At 45.5% G+C, this 18,365-nt stretch overlaps 1 protein-coding gene across 1 annotated transcript; it reads right to left on the bottom strand.

Moving 5' to 3' along the window:
- Window positions 1-824: 824 nt before the first annotated feature.
- On the bottom strand, window positions 825-18,328 carry LOC133362527 (uncharacterized; the record flags this gene model as incomplete). The annotated part of the gene is made up of 10 exons (XM_061581474.1): window positions 16,909-18,328; window positions 15,061-15,155; window positions 13,928-13,996; window positions 13,718-13,793; window positions 12,195-12,373; window positions 11,422-11,496; window positions 9,814-9,888; window positions 8,867-8,936; window positions 3,338-3,428; window positions 825-966 (listed from the first exon to the last, which is right to left on the bottom strand). Coding segments are annotated over exons 1-10 (921 nt in total), but the record flags the coding sequence as incomplete, so codon positions are not given.
- Window positions 18,329-18,365: the final 37 nt, after the last annotated feature.

Below are 18,365 nucleotides of genomic sequence, written 5' to 3'. Positions count from 1 at the left end.
GTGAATAACTCCGTGACTTCCTGAGCAATTGAAACGGACATTTAGAACAAAGCTAAATACTCCACAAGCTGTTTTTCTTCTGCAGGGTCGAGAAAAAGTGTGAACCCCTTCGGATTTTCACATCTTTTACATATTTCAAACCTAAAATGTTATTAGATCTTAATCTAAGTCCTAATAATAACAACGATAACACGATTAAACAAATGAAACATAAAACGTGATATATTTTTTCGATTTAAAGCTTTCGTGACTGCAGGGATTCCTCTTCTTGGTTCTTTCGGTAAAGTCACGTAGAAGGGAAGTAATAAAATAATAAAAATAAAACATAGTAAAATAATTCTCACGACGTTTCGGCCACAACGCAAGCATTTTAAGTTAAATATGAAAAAAAAATTTCCTACAAAGTGTAAAGTTATGGAAATTTTTTTTCACGAAAATAAATTGTCACGCACAACGAGTCTGTGTGCAAAATATCAGCTTGATTGGATCACGGGAAGTGGGTTAAAAAACGACCGAAAGATTTGCACGGTCGTAAGCGCGCAAGCAAGCAAGCGAACTTAATATAAAGGATTTTAAAATAAATATTAACTTGATAAACGAGCGACGTCTTGCAATACGAGCAGTACATATAGTATACGCTTTGTCACGTGATCACGACTGATAAACAACGAGTGCTTTGATATACGAGTGCTTTGGATTACAAACGATTTATGCTCGCAATCCAAGGTTTTACTGTAATTAGTCCTTTATCTTTAAAAAGCCAGTCAACGGTGTAATGCAAATTGCACGTGAACTGTCAAAGATTGCAAACACAGCAGCCTTACCTTCAGTCCAATGCAAGCCCGCGCTTGTCTGAAGTATCCCCGGGGCCATGTTGGGTTTAGATATATAGCGATCTCCGCATCGAACAAGGCATCAGTGTACAATCCAAGATGTTCCAAACAAAATGACCGATTTCCATAAAATCTGGTGAATAATGACACAGATGAGAAATCAAATCCAATTGACAGACCATCTTTAGAATTCGATTGCTCCGAATTGAACTAGGCCATGTGGATAAGACACTCTTGAAATCACACTGAACGTTGACGGAAAAAATGTCTGCGTCTGATTGGAAACATGTAGGTAACAGATCAACACGTTAAAAAATTAACCCGTAAAAACAAAGTTTTTCACTATAAATCCTTTATACGCGTGGCATCGGTTTTATTTTATTATTCATTTCTGTTATTCTTGAGTAAGAGTTCCATTTTTATCACATTGCTATTTTAAATTAAATATGAAATTTTTTTTTCCTAAAAAGTAGCAAATTTTGGAAAAAAAATTTTCACGAAAATAAATTGTCACGCACAACGAGTCTGTGTGCAAAATGTCAGCTCGATTGGCTCACGGGAAGTGGGTTAAAAAACGACCGAAAAATGTGCACGGTCGTAAGCGCGCAAGCAAGCAAGCGAGTGAACTTAATATAAAGGATTAAAAAATGTCTGCATCTGATTGGAAACATGTAGGTAACAGATCAACACGTTAAAAAGTTACACGTCTTTGTGGAAGAGGTACGCAAATGACACATTCGTCATCTGGCCACATGGCCTACCAGCTCTGAACCAATTCCTCAAGCACATTAATTACATACACCCAGCCATCACATTCACCATGGAGGTGGAAAAGTATGGCAAGTTACCATTCTTGGATGTATATTCTTAGGTTTTTTACCTACGTGACTTTATCGAAAAAACATAAGAATATGAATCCTTGCAGTCACGAAAGCTTCAAATCTAGAATTCTTGGATGTTTTAATCGAAAAGAGAACTGATGGCTCAATGGGACACCCTGTCTACAGCAAAGCCGCCCATACGGATGCTTATCTAAAACCTGACTCCCACCACCATCCATCCCAAAAGAATTCCCTTATCAAAACGCTACACCATAGAGCTCCATGTATCTCCGACCATCATCACCGAGCCAGTGAACTTTATCACGTACACCAAGCTCTCAAGATGAATGAATATTCGGACCACACAATCCGTAAAGCGTTCACCCCAACCGTTGGGAAAGAACCATCAAAACCATCACCTTGCCATACATAGCAGGGGTCACCAAAATATTTCCTAAATCTTGAGCAAACACAAGATCCAGGCTCCATTTAACTCTACGTCAAATTCGTAATCTGATCCCATCTGTGAAGGATATGCAGTAATTCTAGATTTGAAGCTTTCGTGACTGCAAGGATTCATATTCTTAGGTTTTTTCGGTAAAGTCACCATGTAGGTAAAAACATTAAAATTAATAAAATTAAAATAAAATAAAAATCACGACGTTTCGGAGGCAACACATCTACTTGATACAGCTGTCGTGGCTGTGACGGTTCCACCTGAAGACGGAAGCTTGTGTTGCCTCCGAAACGTCGTGATTTTTATTTTATTTTACTTTGATTAATTTTAATGTTTTTACCTACCTGGTGACTTTACCTAAAAAACCTAAGAATATGGATATGCAGTACCCTGGCGTCTCGGACCGTGTTCGTGAGCATGAGGCGGATCTGAAACACGGCAGGATCAACGCGTCGGCCGTGGCTGATCATTGTTTCAATGCGGTGGGCTCACACGATTTCTCTAAGATGAAGGTACTTTGTACGCGCACTGGCTATCAACAAAGATTTGTTCATGAAGCCATCCATATATACAGACACAGTTTCAACCGAGAGGATGGGTACAAACTCGGCAATCATTGGAAAGACGTCATCAAGCAGTTTAAGTCGTAACTCGCTGTGATGTTCCCATCCTGCCAACTTTATCACGCAACATTTTGCCTTTAGAATGCATTATGCCTGTCACACACACACACAACGTTGAACTGCCAAGCTACTTTCCATCAACTCAAATTGGCTGTATAGAAGTGTTTAATGCTCATGGAATGTTAATATTAGTATTCAAATTTTGCTTTAAAAATTGTCAAGTTACACTATGGGATTCATAATCAACGTTGTTGGGTTTAGATCGCGTTATTTATAAATGTGTCTTAACCCTCCACCACCCGACACGGCCAATCAGCAAAAAAGTGTCACGTTGACAAAAGACAAATAGTTCACTGCTTTAGCCCACCGGTGTGTTGAAGCGTGAAGCCACAACATTTACAATTTGAGCACGACGTTTCGCTGGTAATTGCATCCAGCATCATCGGGCAATTCGCCAGAATGGTGAGACTCTGCTGTGTCTCCCGTTCTTACATAGAGCAGCAGCAGCAGGGTGACGTCTCATTAACTTATCAACTCATTGATTATGAATAATATTGGTCGCGAAAGCCTACGTGTTAAACTACACTACGGGAGTTGACTTACCGATGATCTCGCGGACATAAGCTAATTGCGTCGGTAAACTTGTCAATGGCTTCTGCATAACTCTGTGTTCTGACCAAGCGATTACCTTGTACTGTTTGGGAACAAGACGAAGTTGCAAGTTAACATTTGTAGGCCATAAATAGTACTAATCACATACCTGCATTTCCCATATCACATACCTGCATTTCCCTTATCCCCCTCCCTTTGATGCTGCTAATTCTGCATAATGCACGAGCATAAGTAGTACTAATCACATACCTGCATTTCCCATAAATATGCTAAATTCCTCTTGATATGCATATTATTTTTTCAAGGCGCCCCCTTTCTTCCCTCCTTCCAACCCAGCTTATATACATGCTCCAAGCGCGTGTGCTGTTTCATTCAGACGCTGTCGCCTCGACAGACCTGGTTTTCACCTGAGGACGGCTACTTGCGTTGTGGCCGAAACGTCGTGAGAAAAATTTTATTATTATTATTTTATTACTTCCCTTCTACGTGACTTTACCGAAAGAAGCAAGAAGATTTGTAGGTCACTTGGCAAAATCTAAAATGAATTGTGGATCACACGATATGCGTGCTATGGACACAATAAATAACGCAATGTAACCCTTTCCCATGACGGTTTGTCTCTCGCCCTGAAGACTTGACGAGGCACCTGGCACATGGTTTGGCACCGTCCATCATAGTGCGGTCGTGTCACGGCGAGGATAATGCCTTTCAAAAGAACGGCGCTACGCCTCTCTAAATAACATTAATGCGAGCCACTTGCAACTTGCAGATGTCTCTATTATTTTATTTGTTCCCTTCTACGTGACTCTACCGAAAGAACCAAAAATATAGATCAACCTTGATAATTGGTTTGATACCCTTCTATCTGGCAACAAAACTGACACCTTTTTGTACAAGTGTAATGCGGGCGTAAATGGGCGGGGCGGATATGACGATCCGAGAGGGAGGAGTCAGGGTGACGTGGGGGAGAAGTTATAGCGGGGAGACAGGAAGCTATCTGGGTCAGTCGGGGGAGTGAAGGGTGGTGAACACGTTGGGTGGTCGCCGTGCCTCAGCCTGGTGGCTGAGGGGCTCATGACGGCGCCAGCCAGCGGGGTGGAAGAGAGAATGGAGGATTGAGGTTGGAGATGGCGAGGTAGCCATAGAGGCCACGAAGGGCTAACTTGGGAGGTGGCGAGATCGCCACGCACGGAGGAACAGGGAGCAGCGATGGAGCTGCTGTGGGGGCAGCCGGAGGGCTGCACCAAGAGCCTGCAGCGGAGCTGCAGGGGCGTGGAAGGCTACGGGAGCGAAGGCAGATGTGGGGCTGCCAGGGAGAGAGTCTCAGGAGGAGTGCCGTGTGGGAAGGAGAACGCGAACCCCAAATAAAGGACACGGAGTCAGTAAGAAGTGTCTAAGTCCTTTTATTACACTGGAGTCAGAAGTGAAACGGCATCTCAAAACAACTGAGAGAAAGAAGAAAAAAAGAATATTCCTGCTACATTATCCGACGACGACGACCTTCCTCAGACGGTGGACCTGCCTGCGATGGAAGAGGAGATCCGTTCTGGAACGAGTACGGGTCCGGGTGAGCAAGGTGTCGCCGCGTCGGTGGACCTGTCTGTGCCGGAGGACGCCAACTTACGATGGAGACAGATAGCGATGCAGATGGGGACCTTGAAAATCGTGCTGGCGCAACTGTGTGAGTTCACCACGCCGAGGACGACGTCGGGGAGGCCCGGTGGTGATCCGCAGGCCTCTGCCTTTCCTGCGCTGCCAGCGCCATTGCCACGTGGCACGAAGACGCCATCTTGGGCGTGGCAGGGGAGAAACGGCGGGAAGCCGCCATCTTGTCTTCACCGCGGCGGGAGGACGCCGCCATCTTCAACATCGCGGCGGAGAGGCAGCCTTGCGCTGCCATCTGGAGGTGCCGCGGGGTGAGCAGCCTGCTGCGAGCTGCTGTTTTTCGAGGGGGTGCTGCGAGGAGAAGACGCCGATGCTGCAGCTGCTGGGGCGGGAGCTTCCCGTCCTGGCTCGGGTGCGTGACAACGGAGCCGTCAAGTCGCCGAACGAGTTCTGCGAGGCGTCTCAAGTTGCCACCCTGCCGTCCTCTTCTTGCTGCAGCCCCGGGCGAGTCATAACGATACGCACCCGGCCTTAACACACACCTCACTCATCTTTCGAGGGCCGGGGGGCTATTTTGGTTTTCTCTTATGGCTCGATTGTGCGGAGCGCGGTTCGGACTGTGTGTATATGTGTGTAATAACGATGAACGCGCTATCTGCTTGTTGCTTGGTGTCAATATAAGTGTGTGCGGGTGTTGAGAATGGACGGAGAGTCTGCTGTATTTGCTGAGTGTCAAATTGTGTGTGTGCGCTGCTGCGTGGAGTTGTTATCTTGATGGTGAAGTTAATTATTAACTTGGGAGCGTCGGGTATCTTGCGCTGTATTATTTGTGGGTTACCTTGTGTGATGGGCTTAATTGAAAAAAAGTATATATATTTTTTTGGTGTATTGTGCTGCGAGGTGCTGTGTGCGATGCGATTGTTGCAAGAGAGAGAATAATTGTGTTGTTGCTGCAAAGTTACGACAGGATTAATGGTGTGTTGGTTGCCTGCAGATCTGCTTGCTATTGTGCTTAAATGTACACGTGTGATCGCGATATGCTGATTGCATGTGCTGTTATACCGTTCTGTATGGTTATGGGGTGCGATGCAGTGGTTGACTATTGGAATTGAGATTGTTATTATATTGTGCGTACTTGTTGGAAATTGGTAACAAATTGGAGGGGGACCCAAAAATTTGGTTGTATGGGTGTTGTGCACACGAGATTGCGTGTATATTATAGGGGTAATTGAGCTTTTTGAAAATGAGGGTGCGCGATGACGCCGTTGTGGGTGGCTTAGATGTTAATGCTAATGGGATCGTAAATGGGCGCCAAGTGGCGTCGTGTATTGGTTGATTGCATGCAGCCACGAGTTGCTTTGCGAGTTGGGTTGTGTAACTAATGTGGTTGGTAAAATATTGGTTAAAAATTCCCCGATATGACTGCTGCGCGCAGCAAGCTGGGGCTGTGCGTCTATCGTTGTTGGGGTTGTTACAATAAGACGGGGGATGCATTTTGTGACCCCCAGCATAGGGAAGCTGGGGTGCACGAATGGAGAAAACTGGCCACGTGTTCGCACGTTGGGCCGCCATTTTCTGGCCACGTGTTCGCACGTTGGCCACGTGTTCGCACGTTGGGCCGCCATTTTGTGCGCACGCGGGGTATGGCGACGATGCGCTTTGCGGAAAGGGCCGCCATTTTGAGTGCGCGCGAGAGATTGCGCGAACGCGCTGGGCGAAGGGGGACGCCATTTTGAGCGCGCGGGAAAAACCGGGGTGGGGCAAATATTCCATCTGTTATGCCTGCCATTGTTGATTGGGTGATGCACGAGTTGTGGTCACATCGGCCTATGGCTGATGGCTGACCTGACAGCCCGGAGGCGAAACCTCCGTGGTATGTCTTAAACTAATGGGCCATGTGCTCATATGGCTCGGGGAGTCATGGTTCAGTTGTGCGGTGGCAGACTGAACCTGGTGTGCCGGGGGCTCACGGGATCTGGGTTAGGGTGTTATTGTCTCTATAAGAGAACATTGCCCCGTGGGGGGAGTACAGGGGGTCTGGCATTGCCGGGGGGATGAACCTTCCCTGGGCTATAAAGCATCAGACTATACGAGGCTGGTGTGTCCATCGCTGATGGGATAGTAAGGGAGGAGCATGGCCGAGTGCTGCTCATCCCCGAAATGGCACTAGCCGAGAGTATGGTAAATGGATGTTGCTGTGGGTTGACGACCACGGTGAGGGTTACGGCGAGTTAAACGTCACCGCTGGGGAGCGTGGCTCTCTCCACGCGAGGGTGTGCGATTAGGTGTTTTGTTGGGTTGCTGAGAGTGACCGTGGGTACATGCTGTGTACGTGCGATGTCTGTGCTGGTCCTCAAGGGAGGACTGCTGGTGGGTAAGAGCAGGGAATTTTGTTGTTGTTGTTGTCACGTGTAAATAATATTGTTGTTAAAATGTAAATACTGGGGCATCCATTGCGTTATTTTGGGTATTTATGGGGAGTTTTTTTAAGCGGGCTGGATTTACATCATCTCCACTACCCTGAGGCCGGGTGGCTGTCGTGTACGACATGCGGATGTGCGTTGTTGTGCTGTGCCTCAGGGGATTGGATTCTCCTTCTCGTCACAGATTCTTCAGCTCCCGTCGCACTGGGTGTTACCTGGTGTGCTAGCTGGATGAGGACTTGAAGGAGCAATTGAGCACCGTTCGTCATTCTGCTCTACCACTTGCTCTTTGACGTTGGACTTGAGCCGAGCGGATGGAACTGCAACATGGACACGCACTAAAACATCACATTCTGGGTTGTGCGCGTTGGCCGTTCTTGCGTGTCAGTTGCCGTTGTTGTTCATTGTGCCATTCTTATTCTTGTTGTTGTTGTGCGGAGGACAGGCCGGTGTTCTGTTCCAGTTCCTGATACCTCCCCTTTCGTTGCTTGTGTTGTTGTTGTTATAATCTCCGTTGTGTCTGGGGGACTCCTGATTGTGATGCCTTCGCCCGCATTATTTTGTTCTGTTTCAGCCGAGGACGGCTGGGATTTTCTCTACAGGGGAGGGTAGTGTAATGCGGGCGTAAATGGGCGGGGCGGATATGACGATCCGAGAGGGAGGAGTCAGGGTGACGTGGGGGAGAAGTTATAGCGGGGAGACAGGAAGCTATCTGGGTCAGTCGGGGGAGTGAAGGGTGGTGAACACGTTGGGTGGTCGCCGTGCCTCAGCCTGGTGGCTGAGGGGCTCATGACGGCGCCAGCCAGCGGGGTGGAAGAGAGAATGGAGGATTGAGGTTGGAGATGGCGAGGTAGCCATAGAGGCCACGAAGGGCTAACTTGGGAGGTGGCGAGATCGCCACGCACGGAGGAACAGGGAGCAGCGATGGAGCTGCTGTGGGGGCAGCCGGAGGGCTGCACCAAGAGCCTGCAGCGGAGCTGCAGGAGCGTGGAAGGCTACGGGAGCGAAGGCAGATGTGGGGCTGCCAGGGAGAGAGTCTCAGGAGGAGTGCCGTGTGGGAAGGAGAACGCGAACCCCAAATAAAGGACACGGAGTCAGTAAGAAGTGTCTAAGTCCTTTTATTACACAAGGAGTCGTGTTTGCATAGAACACAATACCTGCAGTCATAATGCAAACAAAAAACACAACTCTGATGTGTGCACTGTCCTTGAAGTTGATTGGTCCACACCCGAGACAGCTTTCCTTAGAGCCTAGTCTCACATGGGTTGGACCAGATGACGCCAAAAGGCACACAACTCAACTTCAAGGACAGTGCACATTATCAGAGTTATGTTTTTTGTTTGCATTATGACTGCAGGTATTGTGGTCTATGCAAACATGACTCCTTGTTAAAAAAAAAAGTGTCAGTTTTGTTGCCAGATAGAAGGGTAAAAAACCAATTATCACGTTTTTTACTGGCAAATGAGGTTCCAATGGTGTAGATGAACCTTACTTGCAATCTTTATGCTGCGTCGAGTTAACGTGTCAAGACGTGGTTCCTGGGGTACAGCGCTGGCGGGAGCCTACGGGGAGAGCAAGCGGTGCAGTTAGCGCAGCTCGCTCAGGATGACAACAACAGACGAAGTTGCTTCTAGATTTAAAGCTTTCGTGACTGCAAGGATTCATATTCTTAGGTTTTTTCGGTAAAGTCACCATGTAGGTAAAAACACAAAAATTAATAAAATTAAAATAAAATAAAAATCACGACGTTTCAGAGGCAACACATCTACTTGATACAGCTGTCGTGGCTGTGACGGTTCCACCTGAAGACGGAAGCTTGTGTTGCCTCCGAAACGTCGTGATTTTTATTTTATTTTACTTTTATTAATTTTAATGTTTTTACCTACCTGGTGACTTTACCGAAAAAACCTAAGAATAAGACGAGGTTGCATTACGCACAAGATTAGATTAAGAAGCACACGTCATTGACAGAAAGAGCGAGTGGGAAAACAACACCGACCAAATAATACGCAGTGTAATCGTGGGATGGACAGACATTTCTGGGTGATTATAGTCGGTAATTTGCTCGTTTGAAAAGCTGCTTGTCGGCATTGATCAATAACGTGAAGAGGACAACGGAGGCTTTGAAGTTGTGAACCTGATCTCATTCTTATACGACCTTGTAGACATATTTGTGTTGGTCACTCATGATGACGTCACTCCACATAGACACGCCCCCAGGTGACGTCACTCCACATGAGGACCCCCCCCCCCGTGTGACGTCACTCGTGGTGACGTCACTCCACATGAGGCCCCCGCCCCCATGTGACGTCACTCCACATGGCCCCGCCCCCAGGTGACGTCACTCCACATGGACACCCCCTCCGCCCCCATTCACGATAATTAGCGGCTAGCGCCACATCAACTCCATTGGGCTGTAACGGCGTTAGACAAACGCACCTCTCCGTCGTCGTCTTCCGGCTTCTCGTGCCGCTCTTTCCTTCCTCTCTCTTGCCGCTTTCTCTCCCTCCGCCTCTGCGGACAGTCAACAAGTTTTTACGTGAAAAAAATAACGGCGCCCGTTTATGTAAACAGGTCCCTGCGGGGTGGGCTGGTAGGAGCGAACAAATGAATGTCCATAATAACATGAAATGGCGGGGGTACAATACGAAGGGAGAGTTTGAGGCCTAGTTCTAGGCTTTAGGCCTAGCTGTAGGCTTTAGGCCGCTGTGAGTTAATTTTTAATTTAAATGTTTTAATTAAAAACTATCTCAGGGAATTATAAGGGAATGTTACACTTGTTTAGCCAGGAAAGCCCCACTGAGTCTAAAGGTTTTTGTAGGGTCCTGCCAAGTGTTTGCAGTAGGGGGCGATGTTGCTACACCTAATCGGACATCGGACGGACGGACGATATAATCTATTGTAGGCTGGTTCACTTCGTTCCTACCAGTATTATTGTAGATAGAAGGCAAGGCCGGCTTCAAATACTTGCGTGTTAATTACAGATAAATATTATATTATAAACAGTAAAGCTTCAAAAACAAAAAAGCATCGACACTTAAGTAAATGCATTACGCATTTATATTTCCAAACAATTATGTAGAAAAAAAATATCCTACGTGAATAACATTCTTTAATACAAACTTAATTTGTAGCTTTCGTGACTGCGGGAATTATTCTTTGGTTGTTTCGGTAAAGCCACGTATAAGGCCTCGACACAGAGGCGTAGTTTCTCTGTGTGCCTATGTTAGCTCTCTCTCTCTATGTATCTCTGTGATATCTGTCTGCCTATATGTCTGTCTGTGTGTCTATGTTGTGTGTCTCTGTGTGTGTCTCTGTGTGTCTCTCTCTATGTATCTCTGTGATATCTGTCTGCTTATATGTCTGTCTGTGTGTCTATGTTGTGTCTCTCTCTGTGTGTATCTCTGTGTGTCTCTGTGTTGTCTCTCTCTATGTATCTCTGTGATGTCTGTCTCTGCTTATATGTCTGTCTATATGTCTCTGGTTCTGTGTTTTATCTCTCTCTCAAATTTAGCATTCTCAGGAAGAACGTAATCAACCAGGTGGGGTGTTGACTGTTATGTTATCCGACTCTCTGTTGTATTACATTACATTTCTAAGTATACTAGATTTGTGTTTCTATTTCATTTATACCTGATGACGATTGCTTGTGTTGCAATCGAAAAGTCGTATGCAATTATTAAATGTATTATTTTATCTTTATACGTGACTTTACCGAAAGAACCAAAGAGTCCTTCTGTGTTGTTATTTACTCAGATGGTGAACGACATTTACTGCAAGGGAATTTACTCTGTCCGTAACACAATAGTATTTCAGGTGGAGTTATTTGCAGAGAATGTTTTCTGTATTCATTGGTTTTATCTGGTTTGACAATTCGTTTTAAACATGAGACCCGAATGTAACCAGGAGGTACGCATAACTTCAGATGCAAAGCAAAAACACTTGACCGCACCTTTGAAAACAAATCTTCCAATAATATAAACATGCTTTACATTGCATAAAGGACACCTAAGGATATATGGTTCATGATAAATCTGCAAAACAAACCTTCTGTTTAGTCTCAGTCTTCGTTTTTGCATTTTCCTCTTCCTGGAAAAGATCTGCTGCATTATGATTTGCTTCCTGTAAGTAAACACCAGACAATTTGAACAATCATCATAGCAATGACATAGCTACACATTGTTACCGTGTTGAAATGGTTTTACACAAAAGCAAGGTTTAGCTGAAAATCACTTAAGAGGGCTTCATGTTGTGAAGTTTCTCCATTGCAGGCTATGAACTAAGAAAATATTATTCATGCACTACCCCCCCCCCCCCCCCCCCCCCGTTAGTTAGTTTCAAGACAAATTCATTATAGCACACGTCCAAATAAAAACCATAAATATGGCAACGTTAGCTACGTACCTCGACTGACTCTACGTCAGAGGTCGCAACCGGGTACCCGATACCCGTACCCTACCTGATACCCGTACCCTACCCAATACCCGGCTACCCGTACCCGACTGGACTGGATACGGGTACGAGTACCCGTTTGCGACCCTGGTGCGGCCGGGTACGGGTACGGGTAGGCCGTGAGTCACTGGTGAGTAACTGTGTGTCGCTCATTTCCCAACGTCTTGTCTCTTCTCACAATTCAAGTGCCTAGAATCAACCCACCCGCGCCTGCAACGTGGCTTCATCCCAGAGGTCGCAATCAGGTACCCGATACTTGTACCCTACCCGTACCCGGCCGGGTACGGGTAGGGTACCCGTTTGCGACCCTGGTGCGGCCGGGTACGGGTAAGGAATCAAAACTCATTTGCAACCTCTGCTCTACGTACCGTGTGAGCTGTGGAGGTGTTACTGCTGCTGCTGCTGGCTTGCGTGCCATGGCAGGGTTCACGGCTGCTCTGGCAGGGATAGGCGCTGGGTTCGTGAGAACCCCCGCTTGGGTTCAACAGGTCATCCACATTGCCGTCATCCGAGATGCAAAACTTGTCTCGATCTCCATTGGAGAATACTGTCAAGGGTGGGATTGGCGGTGGTGAAATGTTCAAAGTTCAGTTGAAATTAATACAGCATGCGGTGTACAGGCACACGTACGCCAGCCCGTTGAGATTCGCATGTAATTCATGTAAAGTATCCTGCCTATGAGCTACAAGGCATTACATTCCCAAGACTTAATTCTATGGGAATTCAAATGTTCAAACTGAAAAATGTTTGGTCATTGGCTGTTGGTGACAAGGTCCACAAACAGCAAACATGAATTTAAATGACGTACACTGGAAAGCATTTCCACAAAGCATTTCTACAAACTTCCAGCAAATCTCATGCATCTTAAGACTTCAAATGCCTCCTGTGTGAATGTGACTCAAACACAACCACATTCTTATTCACAAAGAAACCACAAGCGTTTGTCAACTTTAATATCTTTTTTACAATGATGTTTTTTTTACTTGTGCAGCCCACTGTCAATGGATTCCCTTGATTGTTTTTGTATTCAGGCAATCTCCCACTGCACGAACATAATTACTTTTAAAACAAATACAGGTGGTAACAAACAACAAAACATAGTCTATTCCAAATATCCAAATACATAAAGTTCGATTTAAAGCTTTCGTTACTGCAGGGATTCATATTTCTTGGTTATTTCGGTAAAGTCACGTAGAAGGGAAACCATCAAATAATAAAAAAAAAACATAATAAAATAATTCTCACGACGTTTCGGCCACAACACAAGTAGCCGTCCTCAGGTGAAGACAGGTCTGTCGAGGCAACAGCGTCTAAAAGAAAAAAAAAACGAAAAAAAAAACGCTGAATGCCTCGACAGACCTGTCTTCACCTGAGGACGGCTGCTTGCGTTGTGGCCGAAACGTCGTGAGAATTATTTTATTATGTTTTATTTTTATTATTTTGTTACTTCCCTTCTACGTGACTTTACCGCAAGAACCAAGAAGACAAGTAATCATCATCAGGTGTGAAATCCACAGCAAGAAAATTAGAAAAAAGTGTCGGTTTTTCCCAACGTCAGCACCACGGATAGCGATTTCCCTTCTACATGACTTCACCGAAATAACCAAGAATATCCAAATACATAGTTTAGGAATTTAGAAGAATACTATAGTTTTATAATAAAATGTATACATTAGCATGTATTGTTCTTACATTTTTAAGGAGTAAGAAAGTTAATTTGGCCCTTGGCACAGAACTTGAATCGTGTGGCAAATAGATTTTGACCCGAGGTCTTTCTGGATCGATTATTCAAAATGTGCTTCGCATGTAGGGTCATTAGATTATTAAGAGAAAAACATAATAATCATTGAGCTGGTAGTGTACACGATTCTTTGTTTGTTTGTTCACTCACCAAAACGCTGACGATGAAATGGGAATCCACCCATAGCTCCAAAAAACATCACGTTCAATAAATCCAGTATGTCCTCCTGAAGAAGGTACATCATACAACGAGACGCTAACATTGACTGATCAACCACAACACGTTTTAAAAACAAATCTACGATATTAGAGTATAAGTGTTGCATTACACGCATTCACATTCATTTTATTGGTGGCTTACCAAGCTCATGTGAGCCTCCGTTTTCTCCGCAGCAAGGAGTTGGTATGCTCCTGTAGCTTGCTGAAATCTCTGTATCGTACAAAAGGAAATTATAGTTTTGACAGAAACGATGTGCATTATTCCACGTTGTGTTCAGCTGCAGCAACTTGTGGGATTGAACAACGTCAGTGCCTGTCAAGTGCGTCATGGGCTTGGCAGCCTGTGATTGTGACATGTGACAGCTCTCACGTAAAAGAAAACGGATTATAATTCAAAGAAAATGTTGGAGTCCTCGGCAAACTGCAAAGCTGTAGGCAGCGGTTTCCTCGGGATGATGACATCACAGCAACTGCACCAGCCAATCAGCTGCCAAGAGACCCCCATGCAGCAGCAACACGGCCGGCGTGACTCGCAGCTGTCGACTTGAGCCGGTTTGCGGTGGAGGCAAGTATATTGAGGCTCTCAATGTGATCAATATTGGCCTTGATCACTTTAGGATGTGTAGGTGTCTTTACTCCACGATTAGATTTCACTTACAAAAGTGTTTTATTTACCAAGACCAACATCGGTTTCAAGATTAATTAAGTGCTTCTGGACTTGGACCCCATGGAATAGCGATCTCTGCAAAATCAATGTTCTCTCAAGCAAACCGCCTTGTTGGTGCATTCATACGTGATGTGCTATTTGAACAACCCATTTAACACATTCCTGCTGCGGAGGGAGCTGCTAGGAACGCTGGGTTGCTCCGTCAATGGCCTGCAGGGTCAACGGCGGCGTGGTGTATTCCGCAAATATACCCGACTGTGAGGGCGGGCACAAGCCGGCGTGAGTAGGTTAAACGTTGAGTTTTATAAGGGAACCACGGGGTGACCAGCCCCTCCCCACCCAGCCCCACCTCTCCCATCCCACCCAGCCCCTCCCTGCACGACGGACACAATAATCCCCTGTGGGCTGGTGTAACCAGGCGGTCCCTACCAGTATCAATGTACAATGCTCAAAGTGCACAAATATGACAACGATGCTGATATTTAGAACCAGTACAATGCTGTTCAATTGTATTTCACCAAGCATGAGTACAGATCAGAAAATGTCAAATACTAGCATACGTTCCATCACATTAAAATAAACTATACCAAGCACTCCTTGCTACTCACAATGGCAGCAGTGTCACTGCTGTGATTATTCTTATCTGAATGCCATTCCAGGGCAAGCTTCTTGTATGCGGATTTAATTTCTGCTTCAGGGGCTCCTGTGCATGACAGCAAGCTTCCATTAAACACGTGGCACACAAAACACCGCTCAATAACATACATTGACAGATCCGTAAAATGGCACATTTGTACATTTCCATTGGATTTTTCTTACGTTTTATTCTTTTTCAAGATCTAATCTATACAACAGCCATAAAGCTCCTTTTCAAAGACGTCCAGAATGCAACAACAAACAACACAACAACACGAGTGCAAAGCATTGTACAGGTAATGTAAACAAATCACTTTAAAAATAAATAAATATGCAAATACCAACAAACTATTTTTTTTATCCTTTATATTAAGTTCACTTGCTTGCTTGCGCGCTTACGACCGTGCAAATATTTCGGTAGTTTTTTAACTCACTTCCCGTGATCCAATCGAGCTGACATTTTGCACACAGACTCGTTGTGCGTGACAATGAATTTTCGTGAAAAATGCTTTCCAAAATTTTCCACTTTTTAGGAATTTTTATTTTTCATATTTAATTTAAAATACCAATGTGATAAAAATTAAACTCTTACTTAAGAAAAACAGAAATGAATAATAAAATAAAACCGATGCCACGCATATACAGGATTTATAGTGAAAAACTTTGTAAATCCTTTATATTAAGTTCACTTGCTTGCTTGCGCGCTTATAACCGTGCAAATCTTTCGGTCGTTTTTTAACCCACTTCCCGTGATCCAATCGAGCTGACATTTTGCACACAGACTCGTTGTGCGTGACAATTAATTTTCGTGAAATAAAATTCCAAAATTTTACACTTTTTAGGAAAAAAATATATTTAATTACCAATTACTTAATGCTGCAATGCAATCATCTGACCCATAGGTGGCAGCCATCTCAAGCCAGAGGACGAGAGGACTCTAGCCGCCACGCATATAAAGGATTTAGAGTGAAAAACTTTGTTTTTACGGGTTAATTTTTTTGTATCTTACCAGGCATAGACAAACCGAGCTGTTAGCCTCTTTGTCAGAAGCCATGTGGCCACAAATGATAGCCAACAAACGTGGCGATTCAACGCAGCAAAACTATCGCAAACAACACAGAGCACACGTACACATCTAGGCAGATGATTATTGACGTGGCGTGACCCACATTTCTATTCCGATCAATGACTCGTCTTCTTGGTGCTTTCGGTAAAGTCACGTAGAAGGGAAATAATAAAATAATAAAAATAAAACATTATAAAATTCTCACGACGTTTCGGTCACAACGCAATCAGCCGTCCTCAGGTGAAGAACAGGTCTGTCGGGAAGACAGCGTCTGACACTGTCTTTCCGACAGACCTGTTCTTCACCTGAGGACGGCTGCTTGCGTTGTGGCCGAAACGTCGTGATAATTGCATTTTATTATGTTTTATTATTTTATTATTTCCCTTCTACGTGATGACTTTACCGAAAGAACCAAGAAGATGAATCCCTGCAGTCACGAAAGAAGCTTTAAATCGAGACACATTGATATTTACGCGATCTTACCCCCAAACATGGATATCGGTCACGAAAGCCCGAGTACTGTACGTGTTGGGAGACAAAGGCGGCCGGGCGTGGTGCTGGCCACCCACCCCCCTCGTGTGCCACAGTGCCGGTAGCCTTCATAGGTGCTCGCTAACAGCACTTGCCCCTACAGTCTGTTAGAGGCTACCTGGGGGACCTTTGTCTGTGTTGCTACTCGCTACTAGCAGCACTTGCCCCTGCAGTCTGCCAAGGCTACCTGGGGGACCATTGTCTGTGTGTCCACGCGACTCACCATAGGGAAGTCCCAGCGCCGTGTAGGCCTCTTGACGGGTCAAGCTCATGTCGGATACCAACAACAACACAAACAACAACACAAACAACAACACAAACAACAACAACACTCACCACCACTCACACACTCTCTACTATATACTAGTAGTGTACAACAACAACACAAACAACAACACAACACTCACCACCACTTACACACTCTCTACTATATATACTAGTAGTGTACAACAACAACACAAACAACAACACAAACAACAACCACCACCCTCTTCCTCCGACAGTCACCACGTCGAGCGCCGCAGGAGCAACACGTGACTCGGAGACGCCGCTCCCTGATTGGTCGCTGACAAAAGTATCAGAAACGTCCGCTGATTGGTTCAACGCCGGCCACGCCCCCTCACACCACGCGGCTTCCCATTGGCTGCTTGACAATTAATTAAAGAAGACTTCCGGCCTATTTAATTAATTGGCCGTTTGGCAATTAATTAAACATTTAATACATTTTCTTGGTTCTTTCGGTAAAGTCATCACGTAGAAGGAAATAATCTATATATATAAAATCGTTCATGTCTGTGTGTCTGTGTGTGTGTGTGTGGACTGCACTTTCATTGGACGGCGGTTGCCCCTGGCAACGGCTAGCCACGCCTTCGCCGCTTTCATTGGACGGCGGTTGCCCCTGGCAACGAGTAGCAACTTTTCTCCGCGGGGTGGACGCCATTTTTAATAGCGCGGGGGGGGGGGGGGACCGGCACCCGTACCCAGCGTTCGCCGGGTGGGAAAATCAGGCAAGGCGGGAGGCTTGTGCACGGTGCTAGGCCTCGACACCCAACACGCCACTCTGAGGTAAATTCATACAAATTTCACGTCCTCTACAGACTGGCGAGGGAGGCAGAGTGGCGAGGGAGGCAGAGTGGCGAGGGAGGGACTCAGCCTCAAAACGAGTAACTGGTGTGGCGTATTAACATCGCCACTGGGGAGACAAAGGCGGCCGGGCGTGGTGGATACAAGTCCCGGGCAAAGCCGGGTCATGACTATGTGTGTATGTGTTTATGTGTATGTCTGTGTGTCTGTATGTATGTGTGTATGTATGTGTCTGTATGTGTTTGTGTGTATGTATGTGTGTGTCTGTATGTATGTGTGTGTGTATTGTGTATGTGTTTGTGTGTATGTATGTGTGTGTTTGTATGTATGTGTATGTTTGTGTGTATGCATGTGTGTGTATGTGTTTGTGTGTATGTGCGGTTATGTATGTGTGTGTATGTGTGTGTCTGCAGCAAGCGCGTGTATGTGTACCTATGGACGCGCGCGCGTGTGTTGTGTAGGGGGAACGGTAGTGTAGTGCTTAGCGTACTGCCTGTGTCTATGTGTGTGTGTGTGTGTCTGTGTGTGTGTGTCTGTGTGTGTGTGTCTGTGTGTGTGTCTGTGTGTGTGTGTCTGTGTGTGTGCGTGTGTGGGGTG

This window comes from Lethenteron reissneri, unplaced genomic scaffold (genome assembly GCF_015708825.2).
Source record: "Lethenteron reissneri isolate LAM-NWPU_2019-01 unplaced genomic scaffold, ASM1570882v1 scaffold_1516, whole genome shotgun sequence".
Taxonomy (NCBI): Eukaryota; Metazoa; Chordata; class Hyperoartia; order Petromyzontiformes; family Petromyzontidae; genus Lethenteron; species Lethenteron reissneri.
Note: the sequence above shows the minus strand (reverse complement) of the source record. Positions and strands in the feature narration are given on the sequence as shown.